General features: G+C 37.6%; 1 protein-coding gene and 2 pseudogenes across 4 annotated transcripts; 2 read left to right on the forward strand and 1 right to left on the reverse strand.

Annotated features, from left to right (window-relative positions):
- Nucleotides 1-61: 61 nt before the first annotated feature.
- On the forward strand, nucleotides 62-7,342 carry LOC147381079 (putative receptor-like protein kinase At5g24010; annotated as a pseudogene).
- Nucleotides 7,343-11,103: 3,761 nt separating this feature from the next.
- LOC147381080 (uncharacterized) lies at nucleotides 11,104-16,332 on the reverse strand. Of its 3 annotated transcripts, XM_086430869.1 has the most exons (5): nucleotides 15,956-16,332; nucleotides 13,969-14,180; nucleotides 13,106-13,150; nucleotides 12,406-12,576; nucleotides 11,104-11,940 (listed from the first exon to the last, which is right to left on the reverse strand). In XM_086430869.1, exons 4-5 carry the CDS (start codon nucleotides 12,421-12,423, stop codon nucleotides 11,614-11,616), a joined length of 345 nt encoding a protein of 114 aa, XP_086286995.1. In that variant the 5' UTR covers nucleotides 12,424-12,576; nucleotides 13,106-13,150; nucleotides 13,969-14,180; nucleotides 15,956-16,332; the 3' UTR covers nucleotides 11,104-11,613. The 3 variants fall into 3 exon arrangements, with proteins under 3 accessions (XP_086286995.1, XP_086286992.1, XP_086286994.1); XM_086430866.1 differs by lacking the exon at nucleotides 13,106-13,150; XM_086430868.1 differs by lacking the exon at nucleotides 13,106-13,150 and having other exon boundaries at nucleotides 13,969-14,202.
- A 254-nt stretch (nucleotides 16,333-16,586) lies between these two features.
- On the forward strand, nucleotides 16,587-19,003 carry LOC147381081 (putative indole-3-pyruvate monooxygenase YUCCA10; annotated as a pseudogene). The gene is made up of 5 exons (XR_015174783.1): nucleotides 16,587-16,648; nucleotides 16,875-17,098; nucleotides 17,487-17,702; nucleotides 17,850-17,972; nucleotides 18,070-19,003. The product of XR_015174783.1 is annotated as a putative indole-3-pyruvate monooxygenase YUCCA10 (transcript).
- Nucleotides 19,004-24,082: the final 5,079 nt, after the last annotated feature.

Raw genomic sequence — 24,082 nt, forward strand, 5'->3', positions numbered from 1 at the left:
TTGATTTTCCAAGGAAGTTTATTTTTTTTTTGTGTTTTTTATTAAAGGTTGGAAAGTAAAATTAAGTCAAAAGCATTCTTTCCTCACAATTCTCTCTCTATTAAACACAGAGCTTAAAGAAATTCTTCAACAATCCCAAAAATTCTCCATTAATGGACACTAAAATGCTTAAGTTTCTCTCTCAAATTCTCCTTCTTTTTCTTCTTCTCAATTTCTCATCTCTTCATCTTCCATCACTGGCTTTTATTCCTATAGATAATTATCTAATCAACTGTGGTTCCAATGGTAACACCACTGTGGATAACCGAAACTTCATTGGTGATGAATCGAGTTCAAGTTCTGTTTCTCTCTCTGAATCTAAAACAATCTCACTCAAGGACCAAACATCTCAAGATTCATCATCTTTATATCACACAGCAAGAATTTTCACTAGGGTCTCCAGCTATAAATTTGAGGCCAAGAAGAATGGTACCCATATAGTAAGACTTCATTTCTTTCCTTTTAAATCACAAGATTATGATCTCAATAATGCTTCATTCCATGTTTCTGCTAATGAGTTCTCAATTTTAAAAGATTTTAGTTTCCAAAACATTAGCACTGTAGTGTTGAAGGAGTATATATTAAAGGTAGATAGCGAAAAACTTGAAATCAAGTTTACACATTTGGATTTCGGATTCGTTAACGCCATCCAAGTTTTTTCTGCTCCAAGCTATCTAATTCCTGATAATGATGTCCGAATTGTTGATTCGGTTGGATTCGGAGTGTACAAAGGCCTGTCGTCTCAGATTTTAGAGACTATATATAGGTTAAATGTTGGAGGTGATAAAATTACACCGTTTAATGACACTCTATGGAGGACTTGGAATCCAGATGAAGAATTTCTGATGCTGAAATCTGCGGCAAAGAAAGTTCAATCCATTCATAAACTTAATTATCTAGAAGGAGGAGCAACCCGAGAGATTGCTCCTGATTATGTTTACAACACTGCACAAGAAATGAATATATCGATGTTGACGCCGATTTTCAATTTAACGTGGGCATTGCCACTTAGTCCTAGAGGTGATGCTAGGCACTTGGTTCGGATGCATTTCTGTGATATCGTTAGTAACGCACCTCATCAGTTGATTTTTGATGTCTATATCAATGGCAACTCTGCCTGCAAAGATCTCGATCTATCTTCACGTTCGTTCAATCAGCCGGCGGCTCCATACTACATGGATTTTGTCATTGATACAGGCACTTCGGTTAATATGACAGTAAGTGTCGGTAAGTCTGGTTTGAGTGAGCCACGTTATGTTAATGCAATTCTAAATGGGCTAGAGATCATGAAGATGGTGAATGGTGGGTATGATTTAAGTATTAAAACAGAGAAAAAGAAAAATAGTGTCGGGGTTCTGGTAGGATTGGTTGTAGGAGCCTTTGCAATTTTATGTGTGGTGATACTTGCATTCTTGGTTGCATTAAAATGCAAAAAAAATAAGAAACCAAAATTGAAACCTTCAGAAACTGTGACTTGGTCACCATTGCCTGCATCTCCCTGCAAGAATATAAATCTTGGATTGAAGATTTCATTTGCTGAGATAAAATTTGCAACGAACAACTTCAACAAGAATATGATAATTGGATCAGGTGGATTCGGTATGGTTTACAAAGGAGTGCTTAGAGATAATAGAAAAGTTGCCGTGAAGCGAGGTGTGCCAGGATCTAAGCAGGGTCTTCCAGAATTCCAGACAGAAATTACGGTCTTGTCCACAATTCGACATCGTCATCTTGTTTCCTTGGTTGGGTATTGTGAAGAACAGTCCGAGATGATATTGGTATATGAGCTAATGGAGAAAGGACCATTGAAGAATCATTTATATGGTTCGGAGTTGCCAACATTGACTTGGAAGCAGAGACTTGAGATATGTATGGGTGCAGCAAAGGGTCTTCATTACTTACACACAGGTTCCACACAAGGAATCATCCATCGTGATGTTAAATCGACAAACATTTTGCTCGATGAGAATTACGTGTCTAAGGTTGCTGATTTCGGTCTCTCAAGGTCAGGCCCTTGTCTTGATGAGACACATGTAAGCACTGGTGTAAAGGGTAGCTTTGGGTACCTCGATCCAGAGTACTTCAAACTGCAGAAGTTAACAGACAAATCTGATGTTTATTCATTCGGGGTTGTTCTTTTCGAAGTAGTTTGTGCAAGACCTGCAATCGATACATTGCTTTGTAGAGATGAAGTGAACTTAGCAGAATGGGCAATGCAATGGCAAAGTAAGGGGCTGTTGGAGAAGATCATTGATCCGAAACTCACGGGGATGATCAATCCAAGTTCTTGAGGAAATTTGGAGAGACCGCAGTGTTAAATTGAACACAGAGAATACTAACAGATCTGGGAATGGCATTTCTTTATTGAAAACTTTTACAGGCTTTTATAAAGCCTTACAGATAATAACATAAGCAAAACAAACCACGTTTATAGCCTAGAGACGTGGTAACAACTAAGACCTACTCAAATGCAACAACTACCCGAACTACCCTGAAAAATCGGGCTACAGAAATAACAAAGTCTGACCTCTTCATTCCCTCCCCTAAACTAGGCTATCTAAACAACTAGTTTATCATAGATGCATCACAAACTCCAAGCTGCTCTCTCATTCTTTGAAAAGACTCCAATTTCAGTGGCTTGGTGAACACATCAGCCACTTGATCATGTGTACCACAGTGTTTCAAATGCACAACTCCATCATTTGTAAGGTCACGAAGGAAATGAAATCGCACCTGAATATGTTTGCTTCTACCATGTAAGACAGGATTCTTGGCTAGCTTAATGGTTGAGCTATTGTCACAAAAAATGACAGTGCTCTCATTTCCTTCATACCCCAACTTCTCCAGCACCCTCTTCATCCATACTGCTTGAGTTGAACATGCAGCAGCAGCCACGTACTCTGCTTCGGTTGTGCTTAAGGCAACGATTGGTTGCTTGCGTGAGGACCAAGCTACTGCAGCTGAGCTTAAGACAAAGGCATAGCCTGAGGTGCTTTTCCTATCTTCCACATCACCAGCATAATCACTATCTGTGAATCCAATTAGCTCCTTATTCCCATCCTTCTTATACAACAGTCCAAAGCTAGAAGTTCCTTGTAGATAACGTAGAATTCGTTTGGCAGCCAAAAGATGAAGCTCCGTTGGTTTTGACATGTATCTACTGATCAAACTGACTGCATACATAATATCCGGTCTCGTGGCTGTCATATACATCATGCTACCCACCAATTGTCTGTAATAAGAACCATCTACCTCCACTCCATTATCATCTCGAAAAATCTTGGAACCTGGACAGATTGGATTTTGAACAGAGTTGCATTGTTCCATTCCAAATTTCTTTAGAACTTCCAGCACATATTTCTTCTGATGAATAAAAATTCCTTCACTAAGCTGCAAAACTTCTATCCCAAGAAAGAACCTCATTTTACCAAGGTCCGACATGTCAAATTCATTCATCATTGATCTCTTAAATTCAACAATCATATTCTCATCATCTCCAGCATAAATCAAGTCATCAACATAAAGGCTAATAACCAAAAGTTTACCTTGTTTGTTGACCTTGGTGAAGAGTGTTTGTTCACTTTCACACTTCTCAAACCCTTCGTTCAAAAAATAAGCTTCAATGCGGCTAAACCATGCCCTCGGTGCCTGCTTGAGCCCATACAATGCTTTATTGAGCTTATAGACTTTGTGCATTGCAGTTTTCACCTCATAGCCTCTTGGTTGATCGACATAAACATCTTCTGTCAAGTTTCCATGAAGAAAAGCTGATTTAACATCGAGTTGATAAACATACCAGCCTCTTTGTGCAGCTAAAGCAAGAAACATTCGAACAGTATCCATACGTGACACAGGTGCATACACTTCTTCGTAGTCAATGCCGTACTTCTGTGCGTAGCCCTTGGCAACCAAGCGAGCTTTGTATCTTTCTACCTCACCGTGCTCATTTACCTTTGTCTTATAAACCCATTTAACCCCAATCCTTCTAGCACCTGCTGGCAGCTCCGTCAAGTACCATGTATTATTTTTCTTAATGGCGTTTATCTCCGAATCCATAGCCTCTCTCCATCTTGCATCAGCTGCTGCTTCCTCATAACTCGTTGGATCGGTATTGGCAAGAAGTGCCCAGTTAGCCTCAGCATCTTCATCATCAAGCTCTTCCCCTGAGACATATTCTCCCATCCACACAGGAGTTCTTATGACCCTTGAGCTCGATCTCACACTCGAAGGTCCAATCAGTCCACGAGTTTCTGGGTTCACAACGTTTGGTGCAACTTCTTCATCTTCATTGCTGCCTGCATTCTCGTCTTCTGACTCATTCGAAATATTCAGCTCCTCATCATCACCCCACTCCAACTCAAGAGAATTCTCATCTTCAAAACTTTCATCCCAGTTCCATTTCTTGTCTTCCTCAAAGACAACATCCCGACTAATTACTACTTTCTTCAAAATAGGATCATAAAGTCGGTAGGCCTTTGATTCTTCACTCACTCCCAACAGAACACAGCTCCTACTTTTATCTTCCAGCTTCGTTCTTCGTGCATCCGGAACATGAGCATGTGCAACACTTCCGAAAATCCTGAAATGTGCTACTGAAGGTTTAACCCCACTCCATGCCTCTTCCGGTGTCATGTCTGTGACGGATAAAGTGGGGCTCCTGTTTAGGACATAGAAACTCCAGTTGACTGCCTTCGGCCAAAAGATCTTTGGGACACCTTTCTCAGACAATAAACTCCTCACCATGTTCATCACTGTCCGGTTTTTTCTTTCTGCGACGCCATTCTGCTGCGGCGTGTATGCTGCAGTCAATTGCCTTTTAATTCCATTCTCTTTACAGAAATCATTAAACTCATTCGAAGTAAATTCCCCACCACGGTCTGTTCTTAAGCACTTAATACCAAGGCCTGTTTCTTTCTCTACACGGCTCTTAAATAACTTGAAAGAGGCAAATGCATCTGACTTATCAATCAGAAAATGTACCCAAGCTTTTCTACTATAATCATCAATAAAACAGATTAGGTACCTCTTGTGGCTGTTTGAAATGGGAGTAACAGGCCCACATATATCGGCATGAATGAGTTCGAGTTTCTGAGAAGCTCTCCATGTACTCTTCTTTGGAAAAGAGTCTCGATGTTGCTTTCCTTTTAAGCAATCAATGCACACAGCCCTAGTATCGTTGATCTTAGGCAAACCCCTCACCATTCCTTTGTGCTGTAATGTTTTGAGGCTTTGGTAACCAAGGTGACCGTACCTCCGGTGCCAAAGATCAGTCATGTCTTGAGTTGTCGCTTGCAAGCATACCTCCTTCTTCACTTTCTTCTCTGCTGGCTGTGATTCGGATAGCAATACGAACATTCTATTCGCAGTCATGTCGGTTTTGATGATCAAGCCTCTTGAGGGATGGTAAATTTGACATTTGTTGGATTTAATTAGCACAGCTAGTCCTTTCTCCTGCAACTGACCAATGCTAAGAAGATGATTCTTTAACTCAGGTACATAGAAGACCTCTGTGACAACATGACTAGTGCCCTCCAGAAACAGTCTCACATTCCCTTTCCCAACCACATTCATCCTCATATTATTTCCGAGCCTCACAATTTGGGTGAAACTCTCATCCAAATCACAAAACAAAGAGCGATCACCGCACATATGGTTACTACAACCAGAATCAAGGAACCATAAATTATTTCGATTACCTCCGTTCATCTCCATATATGCCATAAGCAGCAGCTCCTCTGACTCATCAAACTCCACATAGTTAGCCTTCTTTTCCCACATTGGACAATCATATTGATAATGTCCAAGCTGGTGACACTTGTAACACTCAATCGTAGCTTTGTCATAGGTCTGTCGGCCTCTTCCTCTGCCCCTTCCTCCTCGAAAAATTGTTCTTCCACGCCCTCTTGCATTATACCCTTCGGCATGAGTGACTTTGAGTGCTTGTTCTTCCCCACTTGAATGCCTCCGAAATTTTTGCTCATGAACTAACAAAGAGCTTTGCAATTCATCAACTGACAAGCTCTTGATATTCTTCGACTCTTCAATCGAACATACAATATAATTGTATTTCTCAGACAGAGAGCGCAGTACCTTTTCAACAATCTTTGCATCCTGCATATCTTCTCCCAAATTGCGCATATTGTTTGCAACAATCATCACTCTTGAGAAGTAATCATTGACTGATTCTCCTAACTTCATCTCGAGCACCTCGAAATCTCTTCTGAGTGTCTGCAGCTGCGCATTTCTGACTCTCTCATTCCCTTGGAATCTTGTTTTCATCGAATCCCAAATTTGCTTGGCTGTGTCCTTCTGAAGAATGGTTTTCAAGGTAGTCTTGTCTATGGCCTGGAAAAGGTAATTCTTTACCTTTAGATCCTTCAGTTTCTTCTCTGCAAGATCTGTTCTCTGTGCGCCATTAAGAACCTCTCCTCTGGCTGGTTCTATGACTCCTGTCTCTACCAACGGCCACCATTCCTTCGAGCGAAGCAAATTCTCCATGAGCATAGCCCAATGCTCATAATCACCATCGAATTTAGGAATACTCAACATAGATTCCTTCTCTGTTGCCATCTACACCCTTTTATGTTTCCTCACTTTCTCTCGTGTTTACACTCAAACTTAAGTATCAATCAGACCCCTATGATATGAGCTCTGATACCAGATGTTAAATTGAACACAGAGAATACTAACAGATCTGGGAATGGCATTTCTTTATTGAAAACTTTTACAGGCTTTTATAAAGCCTTACAGATAATAACATAAGCAAAACAAACCACGTTTATAGCCTAGAGACGTGGTAACAACTAAGACCTACTCAAATGCAACAACTACCCGAACTACCCTGAAAAATCGGGCTACAGAAATAACAAAGTCTGACCTCTTCACGCAGAGAAATGTTTGGCTGAATACGGTGTTGATAGGCCTACAATGGGTGATGTATTGTGGAACTTGAAATTTGCATTACAGCTTCAAGAAAAGTGGGTGCCAAGAGAAGCACATGAAGACAGCACGAACCATGCATCCGACCTCACTTCACCAGCTGTTGTTCTTCGAATTCCTTCTATTAACATAAGAATGGAGGGAGATAGTAGTGATGCGAGTTTGGATGTAACATCAAGCCAAGTCTTTTCCCAATTGATAAAAAATGAAGGCAGATAGATAGTAAGTAGCTTTCCTCATAATGGAGGTAACAATCAGGAGTACTATTCGTTTCTACAACCATTCAAGTTTTCTCTCTGTTGAACGTATCTCTTTTAGATTTTGCTATAATTTTTAAGATCGAATGTAGAATCAATTTCTATAACTATATATTGGGTCAGGTTCAAAGGACAACCATTTCTACACACATATAGGCAACGTGTTTTGTCTTATATGGGCAAAAATGTTTGGAATGAACTGATTTTTTGTGAGGATGATCTCTGTGATGAGGGGATCATCCTGGCAAAAAATCATCTCATTCCAAAACTTGTAACCCCATCAAAATTGATTTACAAAAATTGGATGGTCTATAATTTTTCAACAAAAATTGGACGGTCTAGAAGTTTCATAATGAGCTGATTTTTGGCAAGGATGATCTCCTCATCACAGAGATCATCCTCACAAAAAATCAGTCCATTCCAAACATTTTTGCCCATATAAGACAAAACACGTTGTCTATATGTGTGTAGAAATAGTTGTCCTTTGAACCTGACCCCTATATATTTCTATAGGGTCCCTATCCGTGGCCAACATTTTGGCAAACACTTTTTCAAAACATGGGTTAGAGGTCTTGGAATGGGCTGATTTTTGGTGAGGATGATCTCTACGGTGAGGAGATCATCCTCACCAAAAATCAGCTCATTCCAAAACTTCTAGCCCCATTTACAAGTTGAAAAATCGTGAACCGTCCATTTTTTGTAAATCATTTTTGATGAGGTTAGAAGTTTTGGAATGGGCTGATTTTTGGTGATGATGTTCTCCTCACCATAGAGATCATCCTCACCAAAAATCAGCCCATTCCAAGACCTCTAACCCATGTTTTGAAAAATGTGTTTGCCAAAATGTTTGCCAAACTGTTGGCCATTGAACGCTACTCATTTCTATATATATATATATATATATATAGGGTCCCTTTCAGCAACAAACATTTGGCAAAACATTTTTCAAAACATGGGTTAGAGGTTTTGGAATGGGCTGATTTTTGGTGAGGATGATCTCTACGGTGAGGAGATCATCCTCATCAAAAATCAGCCCATTCCAAAACTTCTAGCCCCATGTTAACAGGTTGAAAAATTGTGAACCGTCCATTTTTTGTAAACCATTTTTGATGGGTTAGAAGTTTTGGAATGGGCTGATTTTTGGTGATGATGATCTATTCCCTGTAGAGATCATCCTCACCAAAAATCAGCCCATTCCAAAACCTGTAACCCATATTTTCAAAAATGTTTTGCCAAAATGTTTGTCAAAATGTTTGTTGCTGAACATTTCCCATATATATATATATATATATATATATATATATATATATATATATATATATATATATATATATGGGTCAGGTTCAAACGAGAACCATTTCAACACACATATAAACAACGTGTTTTGTCTTATATGGGCAAAAATGTTTGAAATGGGCTGATTTTTTGTGAGGATGATCTCTGTGGTGAGGAGATCATCCTTGCCAAAAATCAGTTCATTATGAAATTTCTAGACCGTCCAATTTTTGTTGAAAAATTATAGACCGTCCAATTTTTGTAAATCAATTTTGATAGGGTTACAAGTTTTGGAATGGGATGATTTTTTGTCAGGATGATCCCCTCATCACAGAGATCATCCTCACAAAAAATCAGCTCATTCCAAACATTTTTGCCCATATAAGACAAACACGTTGTCTATATGTGTGTAACAATGTGTGTTGCAGGAACGCGACCCTATATATATATATATATGGGAAGGGATCGGCAGACAAAATCTGACACCAACATCCATAAATTTTTTCAGCCATTAGATGAAAACGGATCTAACGAAATCGGACCGTTGAACGCATTTAAATAGCGCGTGCTATTTAAATCACTTAAAACTTATGATATTTACAAACACCTCCCCCATTCAAATGTGTTTTTTCTCATTCCATCGTCTTCTCTTCTCCTCAAACCCTAACCATCTCCTTCATTTACGCTGTGTTTGGATTGAGGGAAGGGGAGGGAAGGGAAGAGAAACTCATTAAGGGAAGGGAAGGGAAGAGAAGGCTACTTTCCCTTCACCCTGTTTGGATTGAAAGAGAAGAGAAGAGAAAGAATCAAGTTTCTTTTGTTTGGATAGGATTCATAAAAGAAGAGAAGAGAAATTATTCTTGTCAAATGACTATTATACCCTTTATAGTCCAAAAAATCAAAAGAATGTTTCAACTTTCTTCTTTAATATCCAAATAGAGTTTCTCTTCCCTTCCTTTCTCTCAATCTAATAAAGAAGAAAGTTGAAACCTTCTGATTTTTTGGAGGAAAACTTCAATTTTTTTCCTAATTTAAAGATAAAGATGTATTTCAAATTGAATGAGATAGGATCTGGTGTCTTGCAAGCTATCTAATCAACTTTATTGCTTTACATTTGCAAGGGAAATGAGCATAAAAATAAGAAAAATTGTGATGAATTTTTATTTTCACATGGATGGCTGATGTGGAAAATCTAGACCGTTTATCTAATAAAGTACCATTTGATTTGACTCACCTTGATGGCACCCTTACGGTGCATAGCACACTTGTCCAAGCATTATCGTTTCTTTTAGAGCCTTCAATTTGTACTTTCTTTTTTATGGGAATTATTATTGGTTTTCGCTGTACATGATCAAACCATTTCTATGTTTTCATGGTTGGGTTCGTTATTAATTGAGTCGTGAGCTAAAGTGACCTCAAGATTGTACCTCATTTCATGCATCTTGGCGTGAAAGCATTGTCTACAACTTTATTAGAGACGATGAAAGCACATATAAACTTCCTCTCTAGAATCAACGGTTTGGCTTCGGACCACCACAACCAATAAGCTATCACACAACACGTGATAGTAAGGCTGAAGTTCTCGAGCCAGTCAAATACTACTCCGCTCCAAGAAAATCCTATGCCACTTCAGAAGTGGTGTGGACAGAAAGTACCTGATGAGCAATTTCTAGCTGGATTTCAGCATTTTACATAATGGGCCGTCGAATAGGTAATAAAGAATTATTTCAAACCCATTATCAAAATGCAATCCAATACCTGTATTCCAGAAATTATTCAGAATGATTTTTGGTGGCTAAAATGTCCAAAACATCTGTTATTTGTATATGATGTAAAAGTTAAAACATTTTTAATGCGTTTGTCAAAATATTTGTTTCCAAATAACTACATTTTCTAAGCACCATATATCAATGGAGGTGTTTCTATAGAAATACTTCCGTGGCATGGAACACAACAATGCCTATAAGAGTAGATTCGTAGATTGATTGGGTAAACCTATTGTAGATGTACTACATTTTTAAGTATTAACAGATGAATAGGAATAGATAGTTGTGCCTCTTAAAAAAATTAATTTTTCGTGAAATCGATCATTCAATTTCTTATATATATGACAAGGTTATTGGGGTCTATCCATCGCACATAGTTAGCTTGGTTATAAGGATATGTCGTTGTCTTTGTTGAGGATAAGATGAAGGCACCAACCATTGGTTTGTCTTTGCCAGCATGAGTTCGTAGTCTCACCTTGGGAAACCTTGTCCTCCACCATCCAAGATATGGGAAGATCACATATTGGTAACCTATCCTATACCTACCATGGTTTTAAATCTCATCTGAGACCAAGAAGATAGACAAGTCAAACATATCGGACGAGATTTAAAACCACAGTTCATTACTCTCATTGTTGATCGAGACAACTCAAAACATATCGGAAAACTTGTCCGAGATGACTCTGTCTCATTCATGGACAAAACGAGTTTTAAAACCATGATAACTACCTACCACCAAACATGCTCATAAAGGGTTGCAGGTATCTTATGACATCTAGAATATTAATCAAGATCTTGGTCAGCAGGATTGTTTTGCTACAATGGAATTGCTGCACTTTCAAGAATAAAGTAATGGATTCACAATCTAGTGTTTGGCTATAGAAGTTACAAGTACACAATCTACACATGCCCTATTGATTGATTGAACAAATTCAGAACAAAGAAAACAGGTGGTTGCAATGGAAAGCAAATACACAGAAGAATGGTGAATACTACCATAGCCCCCAAATAAACACATTTTTCACAATACTACAATCCCTGCTATTTCATCGTCATGGTCCATTGTCAACTGTTTCTAAAGAAGTTGAGACCCCATCGGTGCCTTAACCCATCTAAGACATGACTGGTTGGATTCCTTTGCACAGTCAGGGTGGCTCATGTGCCACCCACCGTGTCAGCTTCTTTTGCTGACCTGTCTCCATCAGACGCCGACACATCATTGTAGGCAGAAGTTTCAATACTTCTTGTCTCAGAAGTTGGTCCTACGGGACAACACACTCACATTTGATGATGGGTGTTCACCAAGACTTCCTGGCTTGATAAATAATGGAGGTGTCTCAGAAGTAGCCCCCCACAGATGATACAATCGCATCTCGTGATGGATGTTCATCAATTCTTCCTAGCTTGATGAATGATGGAGGTGTGTCAGATGTAGTGGCCACAGACACCACGCTCCCAGCTGGAGATGAGTGCCCATTAGCCAAGTCAAGTGTGTTGTTGGCATCAGTCCTCGAGGATCCGCTATGCTCTGCCTTGGAGGAAGACTCTTGGTCACTCTTATGTGAAGATTCTGGTGAATTGGTGCCCATATTGGATAATTGTCCTTCTTGAGGGCGTCTGAAGTCCAAGTCCTTTAAAGACTCTATTACCGCTTCCATGAACATCTGCATTATTTTGAGAGTCAGAATCAAGAGAAAGGAAAATTATTTTTTGGTCGGGTAGGAACATCCCCAAAACAAATAGAACTTTATTTGGTAAAAAAAAAAAAAATGTAGAAGTTTGTGAGGTGTACAACTCATCCATTGAGATTTCTAAGAAAAGTAAATTCCTCACGCCTTCTAAACTCTTTTTAATGCCTGGTGTTCGAGGCCCATGCCCCATCTGTATAATTATGGATAATATTCTTTCTTTTTTCTTGTATACTTTCCCCTTATTAATACCGGCAAAAAAATAACTTCCCCATATATGAAATAGATCTACAAATTTTCATATTTTCTCGTATATTTATTTTATTAATAAATTTATCATATTATCTTTTTTATTGTGAGGTGAGCTTAATGTTTAAGTCCCCCCAACCCACGGAAAACAACTTGAACATGAAAAAAAGTTAAAATATATAGTAGCTTTACCCTTTCTTCTTCTTCCATGTTGCATGGGAAATCTGATGGATTGTCGAGCGGGTACTCTACATATTGGTCAACATCTATGGCAGTTGGAACAAGTGGAACATTGGAATGACCATTGGGGAATTTGAAACTACTTAGTCCAGAAGAAGAAACTGAATTGTATTCATGTCCTTCCTGCAATAAGAAACAATTAATAAATAGTGAGAATTTTGGACTTAACTCTGATTTTTAGCAGATAAGTGGCCATCAATTGCAACTATTTATCCAGTGAACAACCTCTTGGATGGGTCATACCCCAAATCCATACTAATAGAGCAATCTAATCATCCAAGTATGAACAAGACATAACAAATAGGGAACAAGTTCATCCATTTATGGATTAGGATAACATGATTGGGCATGATTTTGGGGCCACGGCCCGCTGATTGCATAGTCTAAATTGATGACTGGATGAACCGTGTATGGTCTATAACCCATTCATCATGTTTATAACAAACAACCAAAAGATACAAGAGCACTAGAAAAGAGAATTCTCTGCGAACAGGGTCATATCTACAAATTGATTGAGAACACAAATTAATTAGCACTCAGGTATGAGAAAAAGGTGAAAATGTTTCAAACTATCAGTTTAGTCTACTGGAACTAAGATGAGCTCTTATCTAATAATAAAAAAATGGAAACCAAATAAATGCAGTAAAGTTACCTCATCTCCATATTGCTTTTCTTTAGAGGGATTATCAGAAGGGACCTGAGCAGTTTCAAGGAGACAACGCATGTAAGTGTAATGTTACAGACAACAAAAATAAGTTTAGTTTTTTTTTTTTTTTTTGAACTAAGTAAAGTTATACACAATTTAACAAATAAAATGTCTCCCAAGATACTAGTACACTGAAGCAATGTACTAAAAGAATGTTTGAAACTTGTATGTTCCATGCCTCCATCAGTGTTCAATATTTAAAGCAAGATACAATTTGGTTTTCTCTATCTCGAAATGGTACTGATATTAGTATTTTAGTTGCTCCATTAATCCTACTAAGCCTATAGTCGTATTAAGCTTCATATAAATGTGGCACAGACTAGGGGAGTTGGTGTGGGCAGAGTTGCACAATGAAACTGAGATTACATGTAAGTAGAAATTTAGCTCAGAAAATGTAGCCATTCTTCTAAATATGGTTGATGATGACAGTATGACTGATTCACTTTGAGAAATTGAAAAAAAAAATTTCAAGACATTTAGAAAAAAAAAAAGGAGAAAGGGAGGTCGAGATGACCAACCCGAAAAGATACAAGAAACCTAAGACCACCCACAATGAAGTTAATCATGTGACCTCCACCCCTTGATCAAGTGGTTTATATGCGATGAAAAACAATCAAGAAAACACAAAATTTACATGGTTTGGTTAAGCCTACATCCATGGATGAGGGATGGAAGTGTTTCACTATTTTTTAGAATGGTTATAGGTGTAACTTATATAATTGTAGGTTTCCTAATTCGAAACCTTCTCTTCCAAAATGCCATATTTTCCTAATTCAATTAACAATAAATTTCCTAAATGTGAGCATTACCTTTAATTTTTCGTTTACAGCCGCAACTTGGTTCTGCAATAGCTGTAACTGCTCCCAGCACTTTCTTTGTACTTTGCTACTTCTGCTGGTAAATTCTGCACGAGTGATTGGATACAATCTCTATCATCTCTTATTTGTTGAATCTCAACCCTTAGACATCCCACTTCATTTACTAATCCTTCCTTCTGCTTGGAAGCTTCATCCCGAGAAGCCTAAGAAAATAACACCATGCAGCTAAAAAGATGTCAGTTATGGAATATGAGAAGATAAGATGAAAAAAATAGCCTATAGGCTACAACTAAAACATGCACTATTAAAAAAAAAAACCAAAAAAATTATGTTTAGTGGTATATTTGCTACAACTATTTAGATTGATAGGACAGAACCCAAAAGGAAGATAAATGCTAACCAATCTCTTACTATAAGGTGAGAAAATCCCCAAAAGCACCACACTAGAGTCAATGATAAAGTATAGGAAATTAACACCTTCAATTAGAATCTATGTACCATAGAACTAAAGTGTGTTGAAATTGTGACATGTCATAAGGTGAGCCAAAGCATGAGTAGTATGCAGGTATCCACGTTAAAGGAGAAACATTGATGGCCTTCAATGATATGTTACAGTGCAAGTAGGTTTACCCATAAGTAATCTTCACACAATCAATCTTTAGGACCTGGTAATGGAGAAGTTTCAAAAAAGTCTTGCATGTGGAAAACTTGTCTTCTCTAAAGGAGGGACTACTCTTATAAATCATAATGATGAAATCATCAGCAACTTTAAGAAGAGAAACTACAACACTTCTCCCAATGTTGAATCAAGATTATACATAAAGAATCAAGTAAAAAGGTAAAATGAAATGGGATGAGACAATCAACTTGAGGACTACAGAAGCCTTTAAAGGGTCCACTATTTTGGAAGAAAGACAATAAGAAAAAGGTTTTAAAAAAATTAGTCAAAAACTTGTGTCCCCTAAACCAAGATTATAATCCCATCTAGACCCTTTTTACCATGATATTGATATTTTTTAACACAAATAATTGATACTAAAGGCTATGATTGGTGAGAAGGACCAGCATAAACTGCGTTATTTCAGGTCCTTTAGCAACGATGCATGTTACGCCTACCTTGTGGTGTACTATCCCACTGTTAAAGACACAATAGAAAGTTAGTAACCAAAACCCCCACTGACCTATCATTTTCTGCAACCACCATCATCAGCATACCTTCCACACTTACCCTTTACTCTCTAGGATTAAAAAGATACGAAGGGGGAACCATTGACCTGTCTATTTCAGGAAACACTGGTCATCCTAAGCAATCTCCTTATCCTACATTCATCCAAAACCTACGCACCTATCAACTCTACCCTAATTCAAGTATCTCAAGCACCCAACCTTTGACAATGAGGCAATCACTCACCCATCAATCCATCTTGTCTTTCAACCATATGAGTTCGACAATCCATCCATTTTTATGTTCTAGTTCATCTCCATACAGAGGAATCCTCGTTCATTTATGTCCTCAATTAAAATTAATATCATGGAACATAATTAAAAGCAATCAATCCATCACCATGTGGTTCAAGAAAATAAATGAATCTTCATAGATTTTGAAATTATAAAGGAAAACAAAATTCCATCTTGTTTTTGTTTTCTAATTGGCAAGCCCAGATTGAATTCAGAGCACATAAACCAACTGAACAATAATCTCGATCCCAATAAACGTTTATTATAATCAACCAACTACCATGTTCAGAAATGTTCAAGGTTGGAATCAATTAGCCCCCAAAAACCCAGATCAAAAATACAAGAATGGTGACAATTAGAAATAAGAAATCCATCTAAATCATCGAAAAAAATTAAACCACACCAAGATCATTAGAAATGAAATAGTGTCTTCAATAATCTTGGAAACTCAGAAATACCACAAAAAAGGAAAATAAGAGAGCTTTTGTGTTTACACGAGAGAGAGAGAGAGAGAGAATACCTCAGGTCGTCTTTGGTCGAATTCGTCTCCTACTCGAGGTCGCCACCTTCGTCCCTTCTCTCTAGGTTTCTTCTTCGTCTTCTTCGTAAGTTCTTCTAGGGTTTCTGAAATTGGATTGTGGTTAATAAGTTGGGGTGTAACTAGTAATACTTAGCCTGCCTATATCATATTTCTTTGGAAATTTTGAAAACATTGAGGACAAAGTTGGAAACAAAATTTTGTTCCCTTCCCTTCCCTCCTCGTCACTCCGATTTGGGGGGGAACAAAATTTGGCCAAATTTCCCTTCCCTTCCCTCCATTTTTCGTCTCTTCCCTCCTCACTTAACAATCCAAACAGGAGAAAGGAAGAGAAAATTGCAAATTTTCTCTTCCCTTCCCTCCCCTTCCCTCAATCCAAACACAGCGTTACTCTCCATTCACTGACGACGATGCAAATCAGGCGCAGAAATTGTAAACACCTCCCCGAACAAGGACTAAGCTCAGATTTCTCTCCTCTTTTCTATCTTCTCCTTGTTTTGCCTTCTCTAACTCAAACCCTAACTCTAAACGCAGATTAGATTTCTCTCATCTCTTCTCTCTTCACCTCGTTTTACCTCAAACCCTAACCCTCTTCCTCTCTATTGCGACGACGATGACTAACTATCGTTTCAGCCATGGCGACGAAGAAGATGGAAACCTGGAGAATGGCAGCTTGTAATAAGCGATAAACAAAGGGGTTTGGTTGGTGAGGGCTTTAAATTGTTCGATCAAATGGGTTCGGTCTATCAAATTAAGCCTCTACTTGAGGATTATGCGTGTGTGGTCGATCTCTTGGCTCGAGCGAGTATGTTAGAGGAAGCTGAGAAGTTTATAGAGGAAAAGATGGGAGGATATTTTGAAAGGGATGCTAACGTGTGGGGGCTCTATTGAGTGCTTGTAGAATTTATAGAAATGTTGAAGTAGGGAAAAGAGTTTGGAACAAGCTTGCTAATTTGAGAGTAACAGATTGTGGAACTTATGTGATCCTATATAACATCTACAAAGAAGCTGGTTGGAAATCTGAAGCCAAGAGAGTTAGATGCTCGCTCAAAGAGTTGGGGTTGAAGAAGAAATCTGGTTGTAGTTCGATAGAGGTGGATGGCGTGGTTGTTGAATTCATTGCAGGTGATCTTTCTAGTCTACAAACAATAGAAATTATTGACATTCTTAATTATTTGTCTAAGGTTGTGAATTTGGAGGATTTTTTATACTAATGGGTCTTGTTGAATAATATTATTGAATTATTTCTACCAAAAGATGAAGAGATAAGTTCAACCTATGCATGTAAGAAGCTAGTTTTGATTGTTTTTTAAACCCATTACAGTAATGAAGATACTTGGCATGGTATGAAGTTCAAATTCTTTTTCTTTAATCGAGAGTTGTTTATTTCTGTATTTTTTAATTATGTGTAGTTTGTTTAATTTGTAATTTTGTTAGCTTCAATTCTTGCAGATGGATGCAATTCCATGTCCTCACTTTCATGTAGATGTCTTGTATTCTATTGTGCTACACTAAGCTACAGGGGTCCTGCTGTTCCTGCTAAGGTTTCTTCCATTGTTTTTAATGGATTGTTTGGTATTGACGCTTGCCAAACTTATGTACGGAGATTTATCCAAATTTGGGATAAAAAATACCGACACAAGGGCCATTTTATCTCAAAGGAGCCATGGGAAGGTCTCTAGTTATAGATGTTGGGACGGTGGAGATGATCTGAAATAAAGAGATAAAGGTACCATAAAAGCGTTAAGCTTATCTTCGTGAGATCATGATATAATGTATATGGATACACCTTATAAATCACATCTATCGCTTATATTATTAATTGTATGATACTAACATGACACTCAATTCGTTTGTCAGTAATCAATATATGCAGGTTGTGCCGGAGATATCAAGCATAGAAGGAAACAAGTTGGTTTTTGAGGATGGAAAGGCATTAGCGTTCGATGCTATAATTTTTGCAACTGGCTTTAGAAGCCTTGCAAATAATTGGCTTGAGGTAATTATGTCATTAATTTAATTTTAACATTAAGATCATATCCTAATAGATGAAAAATTCCTAATATACTCATATGTTCTTAATTTCTCTTATGCAGGATGAAGGGCATCTCCTAAACGATGCTGGAATGCCGAGCGCTCCTTTTCCTAAGCACTGGAAGGGGAAGAATGGGTTGTACTGTGCAGGACTTACAAGGAGAGGCCTAGCTAGGGTTTCAATGAATGCACAAAACATAGCCGAGGACATAAAGAAGAGTATTGGTTACAAGAAGAAAAAATTGTAGTTTTAGTATTGTTATGAAGTTGTCACGTTTATGGATGTATGAGAGAGCAAGGGAAGTTGCGGGCTACTTCTATATAGTAGCAGTTTTGGCTTGGCATAATTATATCTCCTGACGTAGCGATGTGTAAGAATAGTTTTTCTATCAATAGTAAAGTGTTGTTTTGATAGTTACAAATGAAATATTTCATTTTTCTTCCAAAATTTATTTGGAATGCTCATAAGCAATGCCTTAAAGGTACCTTCTGACTCTGGTTTGAACTTGCAAATCCAATTATTTACCACAGTGCCACCTCAAGTTCGACAACTGCATTGGCGTCGAAGTCTTCAACATGAGTGTGAATTCCCCTGGTGACAGCCTCATAAACTTCAACCTTTCACATGTACATATTACCAAAAGAAATCACCAAAAATTAAAATTAAAAATCACCAAAAGAAATACTGAAAAAGTTGCATCAGACGTACAATTGATTTCATTAGAATGGGTAAATTTCAGTTTAGTACAATATCCAACTACAAGATGAATGATACAATCATAAATTCAATTCATTTATATTGGGAATGATATCATAACACGGACTTCCTCACAGCGGAATCAAAGATCTCTCTCAGATTCTTCTTCATAACTTCATTTGCAAACACAAACTCGATCAGTTCCTCCCTAGTTGAAAGATACTCTGAAGTCATAATCGCATTAGTCATGAGGATGACTGTGGATGGAGAGTCAGCATTCACCTATAATTTGAAAAATAAATTGGAATTAATAAGCATTTTGGGTCGGAAATCTAGGATTGAAGTGATGATCATAAGGGCGCAGTGAAATTTAACAATGGAGGAAAAAAAAAATGGCGGCTAAAACGGTTTCAAGAATCATACCCACACTCGGCCGTTTAACCCAACCGCTATCTCAAAAGAAACAATGAGCATATAGAGCACCCTTTGCAAGAGCATCTGATGAGGGTTGTGATCTTCCACACTCATTATGCCCTTCTATAAAAGTCAGCAACTTCATTCCAGCTGCCTAGTTCTTTTGCAACAGCATTAGCATACTCCATATGTCTTTGAGTCTCTCCCCACAGGAACTTGTTTTAAGTGACTTGAAGCCTTCTCAAATGATGTTTTCGGGTTCACATTATCTTCGGCAAGCTTGAATCCAACAGCTACAGTAGAGAAGAATATATAAAGAAAAGCTCACTGAGCATTCACACTGATGCTATGTTAAAAATAAAATACCAAAGCATAGAATTTACCAACCAGCCTGCTCATACAAAGAGTGGCACTCCTCCAATCAGCACTCCACCTAGTAAGACTGAGTTTTGTTATGTGAAAATGAAAAAAAATTACTAACAAATATTGGATAAAAAGAAATCATGACTCAGATAAGTTTCTTTTGGCATCTAAAAGACTAAAACAATAACTCTTGTTTTAATAAAAAATTTAATTATAGGTATTGGTGGCAAACAAACATTTTCCATTACAGCTTTTTCCAATGTTTATTGTAGCCAAACTTCTTCCAACTTAACTATGTAACATATAATCCCTTCCAGTGTCATCAAAGGCAAAAAGGGCGCTCGGCATTGTGTTGCGTTCGTTGTGAGGCCTTGTCCCTTTACCTACCCTAGGCAATAATAAAAAGTGGTGAATCAAAGCTATGTGATGCAAAGAAAAAAGTGCCAAAAGGCAACGCCTCGAGCTCCAACGAGCCAAGATACCCCATTAAGGGAATCTTGGTCATTTTTTTTCCTTGGCTCTTTTTTTTTCGGATTAGATAGTTATAGCCCCAAAACAAACACTTATCCATCACTTTTAAAGATTAAAAAAACAACTAAAATCTCTAGTTCTATGTAGATTGTGAAAGAAAAAACTATCCAAACTCCATCCAAATCAACCCAAACCTCATTTGTTAAGTTTCTTTTCTCTTACAAAGAACTTTGTGAGTGGATTTGAAGAATCCACTTATCCAATCTCAAATCTTTAACGAAAACCCCTTTACTTGAAACTTCTTTTCTTCAACCCTTAATCCTTAATGAAAATCCTAAATCAAATTCTCTAACCCCCTAAAATTTCATATTCTTCCCTCGTCGTCCAACATATGCCAAAATAGAACTACAACAAAATATAAAAGAATCAAGTATGTATATTTTCAAGAATAAAAATACCTAATGAATCAAAATGCGTGCTTGGGCGAGCCTACACAAGGCGACTCCCTCATCGCCTAGGCACGCGTAACGCTTTTGATAACCTTGAATACTTGATCCCTTCTAATCTTAAGTTTCCTCCGTGAAGCTATTTCAGGATTAGCTAGTGCTACCAAACCTTTCACCACATAATGTGGTCTATTATGTGGACCATTCTCTATGCAGCCTGTAAATAAAAACATAATGTGGTCTAAGAAACATTCTTTGATCAGATATTTTGATGTACCTCGTATTACAGAAAAATTCATATTCTTCAACATTCGTAGCAACAAAAAATTTCAATCTTTCTCCCATTGAAACTATGGAATAATTTGACGTTGTAGCAGCTAATGCTTCGTGCACATCACTCTAGTTCAAAGCAGATGAGGATCCTTGACAAACTATCCCAAAATTCTCATCTCCTGTCAATTTGGACAGAATTCGCCCTCTTTCCTCGTAATATGTTTTGGTTTCTCAATAATCAGTAATCAATTGGTCGATTTTGCATTTTGAACAAGGCTGTCAAGTGGCTAAAATCATTTCTAATGGCTCTAGTCTTTTTCAATCACCATCATCCTATCAGACCGTTTTGAGTTTTTTTTTATTTTTTAAATCCAATAATAATAAAGAGATTGGTTCTTTTGGATGTATAAAGCACATATATAAGGAATAATTCAAATTATTTTTAATTAATTGTATGGTGTTTAACGAGGAGGAAACAAGGTTGTCGATCTAGGGTTAGGGTTTAAATTCAAATGCAATGCAAGGGTTGAAAACTCGAAAAAAATTACTGCAAAAACAACCAGAATAGAATATGAGATGTGATCTATCAATTACAACATAAATGAAGAGAAATGGTTTTTTCTTTTTTTTTTTTGCAGAAAGAGAGAGACTCACGTCTCCGTCTTTTTCGTCGCAATGGCTGGAACGGTAGTGAGTCGTCGCAATAGAGAGGAACAGACGAGTAAACGATGGAGATGAAGCTGAAATACGTATTGGATTTTTCTCGCCTGATTTCTTCGTCTGATCTGTGCCTTATCTGCATCGTCGTCAGTGAATGGAGAGTAAAGGGTTTGAGGAGAAGAGAAGACGATGGGATGAGAAAAAACACATTTGAATGGGGGAGGTGTTTGTAAATAACATAAGTTTTAAGTGATTTAAATAGCACGCGCTATTTAAATGCGTTCAACGGTCTGATTTCGTTAGATCTGTTTTCGTCTAATGGCTGAAAAAATTTGTATGGATGTTGGTCTCAGATTTTGTCTGCCATCCCTTCCCTATATATATATATATATATATATAGGGTCAGGTTCAAACGACAACCATTTCTACACACACATAGACAACGTGTTTTGTCTTATATGGGCAAAAATGTTTGGTATGGGCTGATTTTTTGTGAGGATAATCTCTGTGGTGAGATCATCCTTGCCAAAAATCAGCTCATTCCAAAACTTCTAGACCGTCCAATTTTTATTGAAAAATTATAGACCGTCAAATTTTTGTAAATCAATTTTGATGGGGTTACAATTTTTGGAATGGGATGATTTTTTGCCAGGATGATCCCCTCATCACAGAGATCATCCTCACAAAAAATCAGCTCATTCCAAACATTTTTGCCCATATAAGACAAACACGTTGTTTATATGTGTGTCGCAATGTGTGTTGCAGGAACCCGACCCATATATATAGAACATCGTTCCTAAGACTCATATTGGGACTCACATTGCGACACACCGTTTTGTCTTATAAGGACAAAAATATTTGGAATGGGCTGATTTTTTTGTGAGGATGATCTCTATGGTGAGGAGATCATCCTTGCCAAAAATCAGCTCATTATGAAACTTTTAGACCGTCCAATTTTTGTTGAAAAATTACAGACCGTCCAATTTTTGTAAATCAATTTTGATGGGGGTAGAAGTTTTGGAATGGGATGATTTTTTTCCAGGATGATCCCCTCATCACAGAGATAATCCTCACAAAAAATCAGCTCATTCCAAACATTTTTGCCCACATAAGACAAAACGGTGTGTCGCAATGTGAGTTTCAATATGAGTCTTAGGAACGTGACCCATATATATATATATATATATATATGGGTCACGTTCCTAAGACTCATATTGAGACTCACATTGCGACACACCGTTTTGTCTTATATGGGCAAAAATGTTTGGAATGAGCTGATTTTTTGTGAGGATGATCTCTGTGATGAGGGGATTATCCTGGCAAAAAATCATCCCATTCCAAAACTTCTACCCCCATCAAAATTGATTTACAAAAATTGGACGGTCTGTAATTTTTCAACAAAAATTGGACGGTCTAGAAGTTTCATAATGAGCTGATTTTTGGCAAGGATGATCTCCTCACCATAGAGATCATCCTCACAAAAAATCAGTCCATTCCAAATATTTTTGCCCATATAAGACAAAACGGTGTGTCGCAATATGAGTCTTCGGAACGCTGTTCTATATATATATATATATATGAACAGCGTTCCTAAGACTCATATTGGGACTCACATTGCGACACACCGTTTTGTCTTATATGGGCAAAAATATTTGGAATGGGCTGATTTTTTGTGAGGATGATCTCTATGGTGAGGAGATCATCCTTGCTAAAAATCAGCTCATTATGAAACTTCTAGACCGTCCAATTTTTGTTGAAAAATTATTGACCATCCAATTTTTGTAAGTCAATTTTGATGGGGTTAGAAGTTTTGGAATGAGATGATTTTTTGCCAGGATGATCCCCTCATCACAGAGATCATCCTCACAAAAAATCAGCTCATTCCAAACATTTTTGCCCACATAAGACAAAACGGTGTGTCGCAATGTGAGTCTCAATATGAGTCTTAGGAACGTGACCCTATATATATATATATATATAGAACAGCGTTCCTAAGACTCATATTGGGACTCACATTGCGACACACCGTTTTGTTTTATATGGGCAAAAATATTTGGAATGGGCTGATTTTATGTGAGGATGATCTCTATGGTGAGGAGATCATCCTTGCCAAAAATCAGCTCATTATGAAACTTCTAGACCGTCCAATTTTTGTTGAAAAATTATAGACCGTCCATTTTTTGTAAATCAATTTTGATGGGGTTAGAAGTTTTGGAATTGGATGATTTTTTGCCAGGATGATCCCCTCATCACAGAGATCATCCTCACAAAAAATCAGCTCATTCTAAACATTTTTGCCCATATAAGACAAAATGGTGTGTCGCAATGTGAGTCTCAATATGAGTCTTAGGAACGTGACCCATATATATATATATATATATATATGGGGTCGGGTTCCTGCGACCCCCATTACGACCCCATTGCGACATACCGTTTGAGCCGTTCGATATTCGCAAGATACACGGTCCAGATCAAACTTGGAAATACAATCGTTTTAAACAAATAACTTCTTCGATTTTACAATTACCTCCCCGTAAAAAAAAAAAAAACCAAATCTGAGTTCTTCTTCTTCCTTCGTTTCTCTGCGTTCGAAACGAACTCATCTCGTTTCATCTCAAACAGATCTGAGTCATCATCTTCTTCGTCTTCTTCCATCTGCGTTCGAAGACACCAGATTCAACTCCTCTTCTGAACTCTACACATCTGAAAACGAAGAAGTTCAGCTCCTCTTCTGAACTCTACACATCTGAA

Source organism: Akebia trifoliata, unplaced genomic scaffold, assembly GCF_017979445.1.
Source record: "Akebia trifoliata isolate Shusen 1 unplaced genomic scaffold, ASM1797944v1 Contig00770, whole genome shotgun sequence".
In the NCBI taxonomy this organism is placed as follows: domain Eukaryota; kingdom Viridiplantae; phylum Streptophyta; class Magnoliopsida; order Ranunculales; family Lardizabalaceae; genus Akebia; species Akebia trifoliata.